This window comes from Lepisosteus oculatus, chromosome 10 (assembly GCF_040954835.1).
Source record: "Lepisosteus oculatus isolate fLepOcu1 chromosome 10, fLepOcu1.hap2, whole genome shotgun sequence".
NCBI lineage: Eukaryota > Metazoa > Chordata > Actinopteri > Semionotiformes > Lepisosteidae > Lepisosteus > Lepisosteus oculatus.
The window spans coordinates 28,253,454-28,271,813 of NC_090705.1; the positions used below are offsets into that span (position 1 = coordinate 28,253,454).

At 36.2% G+C, this 18,360-nt stretch overlaps 1 protein-coding gene across 2 annotated transcripts; it reads left to right on the forward strand.

Moving 5' to 3' along the window:
- The first annotated feature begins 26 nt into the window (after window positions 1–26).
- On the forward strand, window positions 27–17,063 carry hacl1 (2-hydroxyacyl-CoA lyase 1). 2 transcript variants are annotated; one of them, XM_069195056.1, is made up of 17 exons: window positions 27–103; window positions 1,967–2,071; window positions 2,305–2,345; window positions 2,586–2,666; window positions 4,660–4,732; window positions 5,082–5,159; window positions 5,543–5,637; window positions 5,803–5,915; window positions 7,159–7,294; window positions 7,886–7,991; window positions 8,495–8,578; window positions 9,108–9,209; window positions 9,997–10,151; window positions 11,271–11,429; window positions 11,903–12,010; window positions 14,742–14,928; window positions 16,264–17,063. In XM_069195056.1, exons 1-17 carry the CDS (start codon window positions 53–55, stop codon window positions 16,294–16,296), a joined length of 1,707 nt encoding a protein of 568 aa, XP_069051157.1. In that variant the 5' UTR covers window positions 27–52; the 3' UTR covers window positions 16,297–17,063. The 2 variants fall into 2 exon arrangements, with proteins under 2 accessions (XP_069051157.1, XP_069051158.1); XM_069195057.1 differs by lacking the exon at window positions 16,264–17,063 and having other exon boundaries at window positions 14,768–14,874.
- Window positions 17,064–18,360: the final 1,297 nt, after the last annotated feature.

Sequence of the window (18,360 nt, forward strand, 5' to 3'; positions counted from 1 at the left end):
TTTGAACCTTGAACCTAACTACAGTGTGACAGGGACGAAGGTATCGAGAGCAATGGAGGAAATAACTGGAGCTCAAATAATCGCTGAAGCACTGAAAGCGCAAGTATGATCTCTTCTCCTTATTTATAGAGAACACATTTTGAAGCTTTCATTTTCCTGTCGCTAAGACTTCTGTAAACAGAAAAACACAAAATAGAAATATATTTATAAAATCAAACATATTCTGGGGTGTCCAACTACAAGGACCTTGCAGATATACTGTACTGTTCTGTAACAGCTGTCACACATAGCAAAGAATGATAACATTCTGAAAAAAGAGGCTGATTTTCTAGGTATACTAACTGACCAAAACAGAAATTCGAATAATACATAAAGGTAACTTAAAATATCCTGTCAACAGAACTATTTTATTGTTAAAGCAATGATTTTGCATCAGTGGTTTGTATACAGCCTTATTCTGAGGTTAAATAAAATGTATATTGTACAGTATACATTTAGGTAACAGGTATGAACCCGAAAAAGCTATGAACTAGCAACTACAGTATGTATACTTTACATTCAGGGGTTCAGGAGACTGACATACGAACCATTCCACACGGAGTTTATGTGAAATGAAGAGCAGACGAAGTAAATACATGAAGATAGAGCGTTGAGAGAAAAAAAGGAACAGAAGACGTGGATGCCGAAGTCCCCTTGGCGCTTAATAATTTACGGCATCATCGTAAAGTTTACAACCGCAGCAGTACTTGACCTAAGGAATACAATCTTAACATTGGAGCTCTCACATTACCAAGTGTCATTCCAGCAGAAATATCTGGGATGCTGATATAAATTACAGTATGGAATAGTCTTTGAAGTCAATTTCCAGTACTTCATATATTTGAATCCCAGATATATTAAAATGTACTATTACCTAATTTAGAATGGTTACCATGTAACAGAAAATGTACTATTTGGTTGCTTTGGAAGTTCAAAGTACTGTATGTTTTTACCGACCGTAAGAGTGCATTCCAAATGTTACAAACTCGGACGCCTGGGACAGACCGTATAAACAGAAGTATTGCTACAATTACTCAATATATTGTAACGCTTCAGGGTTCACATGGGCACCCTCACCACTGCCGCATCAAGTTGGCCCCCCCAATGTCAGGGACTTGAACCTGGGCCTCTGGCATCACTCAACAGGGACCCAGCCTCTTGAGCCAAAGGGAGATCTGCTATCCACAGGGAAGGGCGGTGACGTCACCGCTCTGGAGGCTGTATGCGTTACACTCTCCCCCGCTTAATTCGCCGTCCTCGGCAAAGGGCAGTCCTCATCCCACTGCTGACACCAATGTAACAGATTTGGGTTCGGTCAGGACGAACACAGAGACCCAGACGCAGTTAAAAACTGCGCTTTATTTGTTCTCCGTCACCACCTGCCAGCCCACACCAGAGAGAGACAAACCCGCCAAGAGCGCGCGCAAACCCAAGAGAGAGAGACAGTGTAACATCCAGGGAACCAGGGAACTATTTACATGGAAAACGGGCGATCTCCCCAGACTGTATGCCCGTTTCACTGTGGGACAGCTGCACTGGTCAGCGGCCCTCCTAAACCCCGCCCTGACCACTTCCACTCCTGTCCTGCCCCTCACCGCGTACCCCAGCCAGGCGCTCTTCAGCCGCTGCCCGGGGGAATGCGCTACAATATGGATGCACTAATATGAGCTCTCTTTATCACGTGTATTTAAACCTTTGATGTATGAAACATCCAATTTGTTATGTTTAATTTCATTTAAGGGCTTAAAACAGATTCATACCATACAGTAGATAGAACTGATTAAGAAACAAAGGACCTTTAATTTATGCAGTACATTATATTAGCTTGATTAGCTAATATGAATGATATTTAGCTGTACTGAAATAAACTAACTTTTTTTTACACTGCCCACATGTGAAAGTAATCTTTTTTCTCCCCGTTATTCAGAACTTGGAGTACATGTTTGGAATAGTTGGTGTTCCTGTAATAGAGGTGGCAATGGCTGCTCAGGCTGCAGGCATAAAGTATGTAGGCATGAGAAATGAACAGGCGGTAAGCATCCGTTTTTAAACCTTATGGATTTAGACTGCATAGTATTCTTTTTATATTTATTTGAACTTTCCACTTCTTGAAAAGCAATGTAGAATTATCCTTCAGTGCATGAATTTGAAGTGTTAAAGAAACAATGATGCTCTTGTCATTCATTTATCTGTTACACTGCAGAATTCTTCACTCTTGTGAAGTATGAATCTTAAATATTTGTCTAATTAAATTTCTTTATTTAGGCTTGCTATGCTGCATCAGCTGTGGGATATTTAACAGGAAGGTAGGAGTGAGTTCAGTTGTTCTGAAATGAAAAGCAGGATAGTGCTCCATTTTTCATGTACACACTTGTGGATATTGTCTTTTTCAAATAAAGTAGCTTGTTCACTTTTAAATGAAAATAAAAAAGTGACATTTGAGGGAGGGGTGTTAATTAGTTTAATAACAGGCGATATTACAGAAATACATAAATGTTCTTAATAGTTCATAATATTATAGATATATTTTTTTTTCTTTTTTGTAGGCCAGGAGTTTGTCTAGTTGTGTCTGGTCCGGGACTCATCCATGCCTTAGGAGGAATGGCAAATGCTAACATGAACTGCTGGTAAAGTCATGCTTTGTTACCAAGGCAGTAGATTAATGTGCATTTTACTAAATGCCTTTTATTTATTTTTATTAAATAATATTTTATTTTATTTTATGTCTCAGGGTAGATACAGGAAGCTTCTGGTAAACAGAAAGCTTCCATCAAGTGACCTATTGTCAAATAAAAGTGACCTATTGTGAATTTCTGAAGTTTAGATTTCATCTAGGTCTAAGTTCAGTGTACCCTGCCTTTCCAGTCTTTGGCATCTAGCAAAATAACATGAAATTAGGTTAGTTGTGATGCAGGTTTTTGCTTATCAAACAAATCCTTTAGGGAATGTCACAAATCTTTTAACAAATTGTGTGGAATTCTTTATGAAAGAAAATTCTTGCAACTATAGCACAGATTAAAAATTAGATTACATTGTTTTAAAATACTTGTGCAGAACACATCTTTTAATACTTAACTTTCTATAGAAGTTTGCAAGGTATTGTATGTGATTAAATGTGCAAACATTAAAAAGATTAATGAGAACTGCATGGGAGCAAGCAGAGGTTAATTCCACGCTGAAAGTTGAAAGAATAAAAAAACAACATTTCAGTTGTGAGGGATATATTGAAAACATACTTACAATAGCAACAAACATCTCTTTCTCTAGGATTTACTGTAGAAGAGGAATTGTTGATCAATATAGAAAACGTTCAAATTAATGTGCAGTAAACTTCCCCTTTTAACTCTTCTCTGGAAACTGTACTAAAAACATGCATTTCTATAATTGATATTTATAATTTATTCTTGGTTTATAGTGAAAGCTATATTGAAAGAGCCATTACAAACTTGAAATGTTACATTCATAAAATACAAAACAGTAACCTTTCCAGCTATCCTTGAGAATCGGCATTATATATTTAATAAATGATGTGTAACAATTATGGTATTATTAGAATTTTAAATTGAGTGCATTCTAAGAGAAAATGAATCATTTGGATATGCTCAGATTAATGAATTATATTGTCCATGTTTTTTTTAGCTGGAGACAACTTAGCATAGTAATTAGTGGGTTGTGGGTTCAAATGCCCACTGCAGACATTGCTATTCCTTGAGTTAGACATATTACCCCAATTGCTCAAGTCCACCAAGTTGTAAGAATGGCATCCAGCTCTTTCTGGGAGCAGGCTCTCTGATGGGGGTGTGATCATTTGCTCTCTGTGAACTTAATGCCATAGAACCCAGGATAAGCTCAGGACCAATGGGCTGTTGGGGCTCGAATATGTAACCACCTACAGTACCTAATAAGTGAATCCAAACCTGTACTTTTTAACAAAGAAGATAGTAACATTTAACAAGCAAACTCTATAATGTTTTTGCAACTCATCAAACAACAATGTATGTTATAGATTGAAAGCTGTCTGATGTATACATCATAAATCATCACAAATGAATATCTGCACTAGATACAATATTGACATATGAAAGAGAATCTATAATGGCTGACTATCCTTCTGGTTAAACATTGCTATTATCTCTGACCCCATCCCTTTGCCATAATTTTTCATGATATCAGCCATGACTCTCAGTCCGAGTTATCTGGCAGGGTGGAAGGTGATGTTTGTCTCAGTTGTTAAAAATAATCCAGTATTTCACAACTGGTAGATGAATTCAGCTCCTAAAATCTTACACTCCATTATCTAAATATTGGGGAAAAAAGTCTGATGAACAACAAAAACAAAATCTCAGTTTGAGAGAGTATGGGCTGCGCATATGGCATTTAAAAATGGTTTATTAACGAGGATAGCAGGTTTTTGAAACATTTACTTAGTATATATCATTTTAAAATATGAATGATTAAAAAATGTGAATATGAAAAAGAAGTCACTTTATGGTAGTTTTCTGTATCCTGTTGTTTGATTAAGAATGTAGAAAAACAGTGGTGGGCAAAGAAAAGAAATGCAGAAAAAGTGCTACTTTTCTGAAGAATTCCATGTAAGGAAAATCTTTTTTTTTTTTGCAGGCCTGTTATTGTTGTTGGGGGCTCTTCAGACCAAAACCAGGACACAATGGGGGCATTTCAAGAGTTTCCACAGGTACCATAGTAACCAGAAAAGAGCAGCTACAGTCAGTTCTCCCTAAATAAGTGAATGCTCAAACAATTCAGTAATAGTATTAAAGGGCTGAGATGTTCAAATTATTCTGCCTAATGAAGAATTTCAGCACCTGTGTTGTCAGCTATACCTTCCATCAGGATGTAAATCTTCAGAGGACATTAGGAGTCACAGATGTATTAGAGTACTTGCTCACTATTGGGGCTTACTTTATACTGTATAACCACCATAATCCAAATTATATTTGAGAAACAAAAATTTTACGTTTAAGAGTTAAAAATGCAAACCTCTCTTATTGTTTTTTTTTGTCTTTTATCACTTCATACTGTAGGTAGAGGCATGTAGGCTGTACAGCAAGTTCTCTGCAAGACTCAGCAGCCTTGAAGCCATTCCATCAGTGATTGAGAAGGTATCCACTCTGTAATGTATAGAACACAGTCCTTGGAGTCCAGTATCCAGAAGTTTTTCTGTGTCTTCTTAAGTTATATATTAAGTTATATACCTGGTAGATGGGTTAAATTGATCCTGTTAAGTTTACCTGAACCTGTCTCTCCTTTCTCCAGTGCAGTCAGCTGTTGACAAAGTAGAGACAGAAAATGTTCTGGAATACAAAACTAGGAACATCTGATTTGGAAGAAGATCCAGTTTGCAGTATTTAGAAACATCTGATACTGATACCTTTCAAAGTTCAGAGATACACAAACTAAAATATTTGACATACTAAGCATTTTGAACTTATTATTTAGTTTGAATTACCCTTTGCTAAAACTCCTTGTTTAACTTTGTTTCTAGGCTGTTAGAAGCAGCATATATGGCCGCCCAGGGGCTTGTTATGTTGACATTCCAGGGGACATGGTAAATGGCAGAGTGGAAAGGGCAAAAGTCAAGTAAGTCATCAACTGTCTTTAAATACAGCGTAGTGTGATTTTTATTGTCTTTGCTGTGGTTCTCTGTCTGTATTTATGTCCATGCCAAAAATGCAATCATACCAGTGTCCTTCAAAAATGCAAAGGATTTCATTTCCATGTATTGTTGTATTGTTTTGCTTCCAGGGTGGTCTCCTGTTGCTTGCCTCCTCCGGTGGCTATGGCAGAGCCTCAAGCCATCGCTCAAGCAGTGTCTGTGCTGAAGAAAGCCATGAGGCCTCTCCTCATCATTGGAAAAGGTGCCTATTAACAATGATAGCATTTGCAAAAGGGCAGGTCAGCAGCGTAAATATGAACATTTTGTCACAACAGTACTGTTTTTATAGTTGATTAAATTCTGTGAAAAACCTGGAGCCACTTGCCTTCTGGTTTAAAGATGATAAGCTGTCAGAAGAAAAATTATATTAGCATGAGATTTGAATAGAAAGGGCAGGTTGTCAGCTCAGGTTGTCTTTCTTTACTAATTAAAGTCCTGTACTACTTTCTGTCCTGTGATTTTGTTTCTCTGTGACAGATTTTCTGTTGTTTCTGTTCTGTTTCTAGCTTATTTAAAACGGTTTATTTGTGATTGCAAACACTGTATGCAAGCAAAACTATTTGACCTCTGAAAAGCAACCAGCAGCAAGCAAAGTAACTTAAATCTTCCTAACCTAATTTTCTTTGCCAGCAGTACAGTACCCTGTAGTAGTTCAGGTGGGTAGCTGCGTCAGCATGTGTAGGCTGCAAAGAAACAAGTAATAGGTTTATTCCATGCTGAAAAAAAGAAGGAAGAAAACACAACATTTCGGCCGTGGAACCAAAAGGCTCACACCTGAAGAAGGCTCCACAGCCGAAATGTTGTGTTTTCTTTCTTCTTTTTTTCAGCATGGAATAAACCTATTACTTGTTCCAGTACAGTACCCTGTTTACTTAAAGTTTATTAAAGGATTTACAGTAAGGGCACAAAATATATCATATCAATTGTCATCATGGGAATGATATACAGTACCTAAGATATTTAATTTTTGCATTTGCCCTTCAAAGATGCATACTAGTGTTAATTTGTTTTACCGCTTTGACTTGAAAAATCTAGGCTGAAAATCTGTTGGTTGGATAATCATATAATAAATCAGATAATAAGGTTATTTATCAGATTGCATATTCCCATTTTATTCCCATATTCCGAGTTTGTAAACGTGTTTGAAAATAAACCAGCCAATGTTGAACATTGAAGAAAAATGTGTTTTTACTTGAGACTGAAAATGATAATGGTGAAAGGTTTGGAATGAATCATCCCCACATGAATCATAACACAGTACTTCAAGGGCTTTTAATTACCCAGTGGTAAATGAAATGTATTGTTGTTCAAAGTCTTTTCTACAAAACTTGAAGATATTTAAAGTAATTAATCTCCTCAGAGTTTGTTGAAGTGGATGGAAAGGGTAAAGTGAGTTGAGTTTGCAAGAATTCTGACAAAAGAATTTAAACATAAATATCTTTCAGGTGCAGCTTATGCCAGAGCTGAATCTAAGATCCTGGATCTGGTGAATCTTTGCGGATTTCCATTTTTGCCTACCCCAATGGGAAAAGGAGTGGTACCAGATAATCACCCAAACTGTGTGGCTGCTGCCCGATCTAGGTCAGATCCAGGCACGCTGATTCATAATGACTTCTTTTAATTCAGATTTAGCTGTTTGTACTCCAGGATTAGTCAAAGTCTAAGTCTGGTAATTTTTTTGTTTGTCCTGAATTGTTATATGAATCACTAATTACTGAAATATAGAAATAGATCACTTTAGATCAGGGTCCATAAATTCAATTTGTAAGTTTTTATTACCTTTAATATAATAAAATAGTGTTTTTATTAAAAAGCATTAATTATTCTTCTTAATAAACGTTTTACAATTGTATAGGTGATTTTTTTAATAACTTGTCCAATATTGATTTACATAGTGTAGTTTGCAGTCCTAAAAATTAAAGTGTTACCATGAAACAAATGACTGCTAACAATGTTTATTAACCATATTATGTGTAACATAATGGAAATGCTTTTGTAATGCAGATTATGTTTATTTTATACATGGGACATTAGAAGTATTATTTCTTCAAAACAATGGTGTTTTCAAATATCTGTACTGATGAATACAGACAGATTCAGATACTGAGCTAGGAACTCAGCTGTGCTATGCAAGACAGATGCATGAAATTCCTGAAACTCCTTTCTACACAGGGCCTTGCAGCAGGCTGATGTGATTTTGCTTCTTGGTGCTAGACTGAACTGGATACTGCACTTTGGACTTCCTCCACGGTTTCAACCCAATGTGAAGTTCATTCAGGTTAAATATTTACCATATCCACCTTTCAGTTATTGGCTAACTATCATTGAATAATATCGCAATTACTGGAAAATAATTACACACCTTCATCATTGATTACTCAAATATTCATTTTTATTTTTATGTAAGTGTTTTATGTAGAGAGAAAAACGTAGTTGATTAAAGTATACAGTATCTTATTTCTTTTGAGCACAAGCACTGTAAAATCTTTATCATTGTATACATATTTCTATACTGTATATCTCCATTTTTATTTACACTATTTGATTGTAGATTTTTTTAAATAGTGCCCTGCAATTATTTTCAGTTTTAATTTTGAAATCCATTTCGGTGATTAGTATAACAACCACGGAAGTTGTAATAATACATTTCTGGAATTAAAATTGGTCTGACTCAGTGTTTGTTATACTTTTAAGCAGTACCCATTAGCACTTCTTATACTGTGCTTGTATAACCTGTTTGTCTCCTAAGTAGCGTTATTGATTTATGCTTTTTGTGTCCAGGTTGACCTGCATGCTGAAGAGCTGGGTAACAATGTCAGGCCGACCGTGGCTATACTTGGAGACATCGGTTACGTTGTGGAACAGGTGGAGGAGTAAAATGTATTAATTTATTTCAAACTTTGTTAACCAAAAAACAAAAAAAATGATCAAAGAGCCCATCTGGAGTTACAAGAATATCTCAAAAATGTCCATACTCATTCAGAATTTATCAAACAAGCTTCATTTTACAGTGCTTTTGATAAGTACAATTTATTAAAATTATACTTTCTTTCAATTATATCACTCTATATTATTATAGAGTAAGCATTATCTTTGAGTGTTGGTGAAAGTTTTTTTGTGAATGTAAAAGATTACCCAAGCAAAAAGTCAGTGTAATCATGATTGGGGAAGGTAAAATGGTGGACTATAGACCTATAGAGGGGAGAAAGAAATCCTGATTTTTTCCCTGAAACAGTCTTCTTTACACATCCAAAGAAAGCTCCACACATTGTACGTTGTGTATTTCACTTTATATTTACTTTTTTACTTGGAACTTCTGGTAGTTATGGAGTATATATAAAGTGTGATAAGCTGATCTGCTAAAAGATGTTAAAGAAATGTATCCATCTTTTAGCTTTTAGCAACCTTCAGGAGAGACATCTGGAAATACCCCAAAAATACGGAGTGGTGGGGGATGCTTACAGAGAAGATCAGAAGCAATGAACAGGCAACCAAAGTATTTAACTGGCTTTTATTGCTTAATGATAGAGTATAAAATAACTACTATCAATGCAATTGCGAATATTTCGTATGAAGACAATGCTTTCACGTCTGAGAAATTTTATAATAGATTCAAAATTTAGTTTTCATGTTGCATATTAATCATATCTGCACAATGCTTATTTCTAGATGTTAAAAATGTACAGCTTTGACATCTGTCACACGCACACTTCAAAATCAGCACTTGATGGTAGCATATTATTTGATAAAGGCTTAAATCTTCTACTTAGTAAAAAGCCATTACCAGACACTGACTTTGTAATTTGTGTTGTGTTGTGAGTTGGACAGTGGTTTTGATTTAATCCTGGCCCAGATCTTGACTGAGATTTTCTATTTTAACAAGTTTTTATGTTTTTCTAAAGAAAAAGCTATTTACAGTAACTATATAATCAGTATTTTGATAATATGAGAAAGTGTGGGCTAATGGTTCATTTTACCACACTGGTTTCCTTCATATGCTTTTTAAACCACTGCCTTAATAACATTTTATGAAATGGACTTCCTAGGCAAGGTGACATTTACTCATTAGGCCTTGTATAGTCAGACAATATTTAAATATGTAGTAGTTCAGGTGGGTAGCTGCGTCAGCATGCTTAGGCTGCAAAAGAACAAGTAATAGGTTTATTCCATGAAAATAAGAAGAAAGAAAACACAACGTTTTGGACATGGAGCCTTCTGCACCAAAATAAATGTTCAAATATATCATATGTTTGATAGTTCATACATATAATTTATTTTTGTAGGAGCTGTCTTTGCATTCATCAGGTCTTATGAACTACTATACAGTATTTCATCATATACGAAACCTGTTACCAAACGACTGCATCATAGTCAGTGAGGGAGCAAACACCATGGACATTGGACGGACCATGCTTAAGAACTACTTACCTCGTCACAGGCAAGTTTATTTAAATCTCAAAGCACAGGATAAATTAAGAGCATTGTTACATCCCAATGTGTGTTCTGTGTGTGTTTTTTCTGTTATGTCCACAGTGCTGACCTTTGATTGTTCTCCCTTCCCCATTGGCCAACCATCACACCACTGTTTCAGTATGACATCATCATCAATTAGCTCTCAGGCAATCAGAACACATCTTATTCAGCATATAACATGGAGGTTTTCAGCAAGGATAGGCCTTTCATTTGACTTTGGTCCTGTTTGCTTTTGGTTATCGCTTTGCTTCGCTTCTGGTTATTGCTTGGCTTCTTTTGTTGGTTTGTTTTGCTTTGTGTTTGTGTATTTTTGTATAGCTTTGGCTTTGTTGTTTGGTTGGTTTGTTGTTAGTTTCTTTGTACTTTTGTTTGTTTGTGTGTTCATCCTTGTTTTGCCATTACCTTGCCCCAGTGTTACATGTGCAACTTTTGTGTTCTTTTGTACCTGCTCCTGTTGATTACTCTTGTTTTCCCTTATTTGTATTCCTGATTCACTTGTGTTTTTGTGTGAACTTTTGTATATAAGGTTAGTTTAGGTTGTTGGGTACACTTTACACACTTAGTTGATTTTTTTGTATTAGTACACTAGGTTAGTATGGGTGAGTGCCATTTGTCTTGTATGGTTTTGGGTAGTCAGTGCAGGTTAGCTAGGGTGTTGAAGACACTGAAGACCTTGTGTTTCGGGTTTTCTTTTGTAGTCAGATTAGCTTTCCCTCACTGTCCTAGCCAGCTCCATTTTGTTTGTTATTTTCTTTTCTTTGGCACCACTCTAGTTCCTTACCCTTATCACGCTTCCTAGTCCCTCACCAAAACCCACCTGCTTCCAAAAGAATTATCCTAAATGTTACACCCCTTTACCCCTAATCACTTAGGGTCGTATCAAGCATAACAAAATGCACCAATCAACAAAATGTATGAAAATATACCCCAAAATTTTAAAAGCTACATTTTCATCCCTATATTAAAATTAGTCTTTTAAGATACAAGAACAAAGAATCATTTTTATTTAGCAAAAGAAGCATACAGTAGGTGTAATGTAACTTGCTTCCATAGGTGATTAAACTAGTATTGTTTGTTTTTTCAGGTTGGATGCTGGCACCTTTGGTACAATGGGGGTGGGTCTGGGATTTGCCATTGCTGCTGCAGTTGTCACCAGAGAGCAAAATCCCAATAAGCGAGTCATCTGTGTTGAGGGGGATAGTGCTTTTGGGTTCTCAGGCATGGAGGTAGAGACAATATGCAGGTAATTCTTCTTTGGAGAATGGATCCAGATTTCCGAACAGCTTTTCCTTTGCTCATCAAATACAAAAAACAGCAGTAACCTCCAGTGGGTAAAGATTGTAGTATTTAACAATTTGACAAACTTTAGGATTATTTTTTCTGTTCATGCATTTCTAAGCTTTGCTAAAATATGAACTGTATTTCAAGAAAAGAACATTTTAAACACATGGATAGACTGTTTTTTTTATAGAAGTCTGAGTATAATAAGATAGTCACAAGCTTCTGTTTTTTTCCTACTGCTTATGTCAAACTTGTGAGAAATGTTTTGTTAGTATCTCACTTGTTTTCTATGTGAAGCCATATAGTTTAATTATTAGTACTCATTTTGTTGCTCATTTTTGCCTCACATTGGTTTAAAAATCAGAAAGGGTTCTGAAATCCACAGAATCCTTAGCACTTTTTTGCAACATCTCACTAATCTTTTTTGAATAACAGGTACAATTTACCAATAATAATCATTGTTGTCAATAACAATGGAATATACAGCGGCGTAGACAAAGACACTTGGAACACAATGAAAACCATGGGAGACCTCACCAAGATGTGAGTACTGCAGACTCCAAATTTTGCATTAAATTGCTGATTATGTGCAGCTGTGTGTACACTGTGGTGCAAAATATTAAACATCTTAGACACAATCAGGCTTTGTTATGTATGTATATTTTGAGCATCAACAGTTTACTTAAAGCCTTCACTGGTACTTCTGCTATTGTAACAGCTTTGACAGGAAACAAACTGTAATTTGCTGTCTCATACTTCAAAATATTGACCATAATTCAAGGTAAACTATGCAACTAATATGCAGTGCCATAGTAGCTAATCCATCAAGCTTACCTGTAAAATCGGATTCAGATGATCCTCATCAACATAATTTTTTATTAATGTTTTTGCCAGTGTTGAATAAAATTAAAGAAAGGTAGGTACAGTGCTGAGAAAAAGTTGGTGAACCCCCAAGGTTAGATTGTATTCTTGTGTATTTTAGATCAAAAACATAGCTGGATCTTACATCGTACATAACGTACATAAATAGCTATAACACAGATTTAAGATAAACTTGGATTATTTAATTACAGTAACAAAATATTCCAACATTAAATTTCTTAATGTGAATAAATATTGATCCCTTAGTTTCAGTAACTCTTTGAGCAGCAACATCTTCAACTAGTCCTGTAATTGTTATCAGTCTCTTACACTGCCTTTTCTGAATTTTAGCACATTTTTCTGTTTCTAGAAGTATTTTACGTTGGTTGTTATTTGAGTGTTTCCTTGAAGAAACAACTCACTTCAGCTTCTGCCACAACATTTAAATGGGATTTTTGACTTTGTCCATCCAGAATGTTACATTTCTTTTTAAGCCATTCTGTTGGAGATCTGCTTGTATGTTTAGGGTCATTTTCTTGCTGCTTGACCCACATTCTGCTCAGATTCAGTTTACAAACAGATGGCCTGACATTCTCTTCCAGAATTTACTGACACAAAGCATCCCCAAACTATGGTACTCTCCCCACCTGTTACGGACAGGGTCTGTAGTCCATGTCGGGTTTTGTTGTAGACCTATGTGATGCGGTAAGAGCTGGAGAAAACAGAGGCGTAGTATTGTAAAACACACAGGGGTTTAATAGTGCACAAAATAATAGTGACAGTCCATGAGACAGTGAGCAGGGGAGACAAAGAATGGCATCCAAATCCAAGCAGGTCCAAAGACAGGTCAGGGTACAATCCATGAGTTCATCAACAATTAATCCATCCTCTGACGCAACAAAGTTAAGATCCCCGGGCTCAGGAAATGGGAGGTGCTGGGGATGAGGCCTACAGTATGCCCTCAGGAGACGGACGTAGGGTATCCTGGTGCGAGGCGGGACTCGTGATATCCATACCCTAATGTTGAACCCCGAGGACTGGAGGAGCTAGACTTTAAATAACGGTAGACATAATAGGGTACACCTGGAGAAAATAGCAACAATCACGGTACTAATGACAGGAGTAGTGGAGCGCCCTCTATGGGAGGAATGTTGGGTGTGACACCACCATGTCTGATGGTTCTTCTATTAGCCACTCAAAATGTCTAGTATTTTGGCTAAAAACGTCAGCTTTTGATTCGCCTGTCCAGAGATTGTCCAGGTCCAGGCAAACTTGAGATGAGCAACAGTATTTTTTTAGAGAGAAATGTTTTCTTCCTTGCTATCCTTTCATGATAAGGAGGATAATGATGAATGATCCTGTTCAGTCTTTTCCTGATGGTTGAGGCTTGAACATTGACATTAGCCCCAACTGCAGAGGCCAGCTGTTCCTTAAATGTTTTTTCTGGTATTCTATGTGACTTAGTTTGATGACTTTCCAGATTGCTTTTCTTGAGATCTAGCCTGGACCTTTTGTCGTGCCAAGAGTCTCTCTGGTTTTAATATTTTTCATTTATAGACTCTGTCTGTCTATCTATGTCTGACTGTAAATGGAAGAAGACATAAATTATATAAATGTTTTTTTTTAACCACACTAATGAGCATCAACTATGTTTTTTCTGAAATGTGAAATCCCTTTCTGATCTTTTTGGCGTGACATGTTTTCATCAACCACCAATTTGGTCAAGACCAAATTCACAATGGTTCTGACCTTTATATACTACAGTATATGACAGGTCTACCCAAACTTATTTCTTGTTTACTGTTACCCAATTATTTAACCACCTGATTCTAATTACACTCTTAATTGTGCTACATAAACTAAGGGTTCACTTATTATTTCACATACAGTGATTCTAAGTCTTTTTATTTTTTACAACTTCATACACCTTTACTAGTCAAAAACAAAACATACTCCTTTACCTGTCAAAAACCCTTTTGGTTATTTAAAAAAAGAATGGTTTCAACTAAACAAATATATTATGGTAAGAAACTGTAGTTTTCATAATTATATTCGGGGATCTCAAGCTTTTTCTCATCACTGTACATCATATGTGAGAGCACACAAGTAGAGCTTTATCTGGTGCTTCATCAAATAACATACAAAAAAATAAACTTGACATTTAGTTAAAAGTTATGAAAAAATTCCTCCCTCGCCTGCATGATGGTACAAAATGAACATAAGTGTCAGTATTGATGCAGTGAATATAACTTGTAATGATCCTAAATATTATGTTCTGTGTGAGCACACCCGACTGGAAGCATTCCTTTGTGTTTTTCCAGTCTATGTTTTGTTATAGACATCAATTCTATGGTAAAATGATGGAGCAGATATTTAAATGTGAGCACCAATGTACAGTATCTCTGGGTTCCAGTGCACCTCCTGTTTCCCTTCTGCCAGAAGCTCGCTATGAACAGGTTATGACAGCCTTTGGTGGGAAAGGCTTCTTTGTACAGACTCCAGGAGAGTTGCAGCAAGCTCTAAAGGACTGTCTTGCAGACTGTGAGAAGCCCTGTCTTATAAACATCATGATCGAGTCATCTTCAGACAGGAAGCAACAAGTATGTACCTGAACAGCAGTACTTGTAGAAGTAATGACATACTGTATGATTTAATATGTGCTTAAAACATCAGATAATTCATCAAATCATAATTACCTTTCATTAAATGCTTTAATCATGCATTACTTAGTATGAATTTTAATATAGGAAATTTTAGTTAATTGATTTCTTACGCTTATATACAGTAGCACTTTTCTGGACATTCCACTCAAAGCGCTTTACAGGTAATGGGGACTCCCCTCCACCACCAGCCATAGTGTGCACAGTACGCTCACCACACATCAGCTCTCAGAGGAGAGGAGAACAGAGTGATGTAGCCAATTCATAGATGGGGATTATTAGGAGGCCATGATTGGTAAAGGCCAATGGGATATTTGGCCAGTACACCAGGGTAACACCCCTACTCTTTTCGAGAAACGCCCTGGGATTTTTAATGACCACAGAGAGTCAGGACCTCAGTTTTACAGTATGTCTCATCCGAAGGATGGTGCCTGCAGTTACACTGTTGGTTTACAGTAACAACCAATGGTAACAAATAGTAACCAAGGGTAGCCAACAGTTACTATAGTAACAGATGCTTGCGGCCTTCATCTTGTTTATTCCTTTCAATAAAATGAAAGCTTTCTTTCTCCAACTGGACATTCAGTCTTGACATCCGGAGATCACAAATTGTTCTAGTTGCTCTCCTTTGGGCACTTTCTAAAGGCTTAATATTCTTTTTGTTGTATGGTGACCTAAATAGAACACAATATTCTAATTCTTGAGTAATCAAGTATTGTAAAACTTGAGCAGAACTTTCATTTATTTAAATTCTACACTTCTTTTCATATTGGCAATATTCCAGCTTCCGGCATGAAACACTTTGCATTTGTCAATATTAAAATTATTTTATCCAGTGTCTGCCCTTCCCATGATCTTGTTGAAGCCTATTTATAATTCCCTTTTTCTTGTTTCCATGTTTGCCCCTAATTGTACAGTATATAATCTGCAAATTTTAATTTACTACTGTAACTATGCTAGACTCGAAATAATTGATATAGAGAAGTGGGCCAAAAACAATTATCTGCAGTACACCACTGCTTATATCAACATTAAGGACTTGTATATCCTAGGAGAAAATGAAAAACAAGAAAATATAGTGAAATTGTATTCCTTCTAAAGGTGTCCTTACCAAAATAAAAGTTTGCATTCAAAGGAAGATTAGGTATAAATTTTAAATATATTTAAAATGTGTGCATTTTAATGCTTTACATGGATGACTTGAACCAATATTTGAATACCTCATTCTGTTGAAAAACATTGTGTAAAATGATTGTTTTTGTGTTCTTTCCTCAGGATTTTCCCTGGCTGACTCGCTCTAATCTTTAACCATTTATTGAAATGAGGGTAAGAAGTGATCATGTGGCAGACCTGTTTGTGAAATCCTAAGAGATTATCACTATTCTGGAGAATCCTTTAAAGTTAGTAAATATATATATGTAATTTCAAGGTCACATAAGTTACATGGTTTAAAATAACATTTTATCAATACTTTTTTTACCTGAATTATTTGTGTAACGGAAGTAACAAGTGTTTATATACTGTAGGAAAGCTTTAGTTCGTAGAAAACTATAAACAGAATTAGAAAAAAAGTTTATCCAACATTTACAGGTGGTGAGACTTCTGAGAGGACTCTCTGCACCTACAGTATGTTGAATGTTCTGATGTTTTAGGTTCTCGGTATGATTTTGATACAAGATGTACATGTATTGCATAAAGGGACAGCAGTATTGACACAGTAGTTCAATACTGCCTCATAGCATTGGGGTTCTGGGCTTGATTCCAGAGGTGCTATCTGCACTGAATGATCTTCCTATGTTTGTGCGGGTTTCCTCCGGTTGCTCTGGTTTCCAATGCTATGGACTGGTGTCCCGTTCAGGGTGTATCCTGCCTTGTGTCCCTTGCTTTCTGTGATAGGTTCTGGGCCCTCTGTAACCCTGTACGGAATAAAGCAGTCCGAAAATGGATGGATAAAATAACATTAAATGTTATCAACTTTTCTAGGATGATGAGTGAGATCCATTTGTTGAATAATGATTCATATGAAAATAATTATACTAATTCAATGTCAAATAAAAATAAAACATTTAATCTATGGTGAGACTCAAGCTGTTCTTTTTTCATTTAAACAAAGCACTTCTTTTGCAGGTTGAGCACCTTGAATATAGCTGAGAGTTAGTTTTTTAGTGGCACGCAATTGAATCTGTCTATTTGGCAGATGAACTCTGGCGTGTGTCCACCTTGATTCTGCAGTCTAATGTCTTTTGACATTACTTTTCATTCCTGCTAGGCCAGAAGTCCTAATTCAGAGTTCATTTTCTTCTTGTAGAACTTCAAAGTCCTGAAAGACCATAAAGGGTACAGGCAAATAAGGAACATCTATTTTCCGTCTTAATTAACTATAAATCTTGATTATATGTATTCCATCACTGCCAGTGAAGCTGTCAATAATCTAACTGTCATTTCCAGCAGTATTTTATTTTGAAACCCATCTGTCTTGAAAAACACACACAGATTTCTAAGATGATTTTCGTCTTCCTTTTGTGTTTTAATTATTAATCAGCAGTGATTATTTTATTTTGTACTTCCTAATAGGAACTGCCGTATTCTAAGCAACTCAGCTCGCAGTTACAATCGTTGAACCAGCATGAGAAGAATGAGGACTGTAAACATACTGTACTCTCCTGACAGGCCCACTGTTGATGAGCTCACCATTTAACATGCTGTGAGCTCAACAGTGCACTACAGGAGATTCTTACTGGATGATTTGCATATCTCTCAGTGATGTCACTGAATACTCAGAGGTACCTACTGTAGCACATCTTAGCAATTGCATAGTGCCAAGCAACAATATATTCAAGGACCCTCGGGCACTCTATACCCCCAAGGTGCTCATTGAATCTCTGCTCATTGAATCTCTGTTAATAATATACACCAAGTTTGACGTAGGGTTTTCTGAACTAAAGGGCTCAACCTGCACTCTGATCACATACCTTTTTAAAATTACTGATATTTTTCATTCCAGTAAGAATATGTAGGTAAAAAGTGCAGAGAAATAGCATAAAAATGACAGTTAACAATAGATGGAGTTTAGAATACAACCCATGACTACAGAATTAATGAAATAATTAAAAAACCCATACGTAAGCATTTTACAAAGTGTATATAAGTTACCTTTGATTGTGGGGTGGTGCTGAGGTGTAAATGAGTCTCCTTTCGCTGTAAAAGCTGTAATAAAGATTTAGAGTATTTTGTCACCAGTCCCAACAGCAAGGGATGTGGAGAGTATGATCAGTCTTAATTTACACTTCAAGGGGAAATGAAATATATCGTTCTTAATATAGTATCTTTGGCCAGACAGAGCAGTCACCCCCAGAGGACGTGTCAGCCATG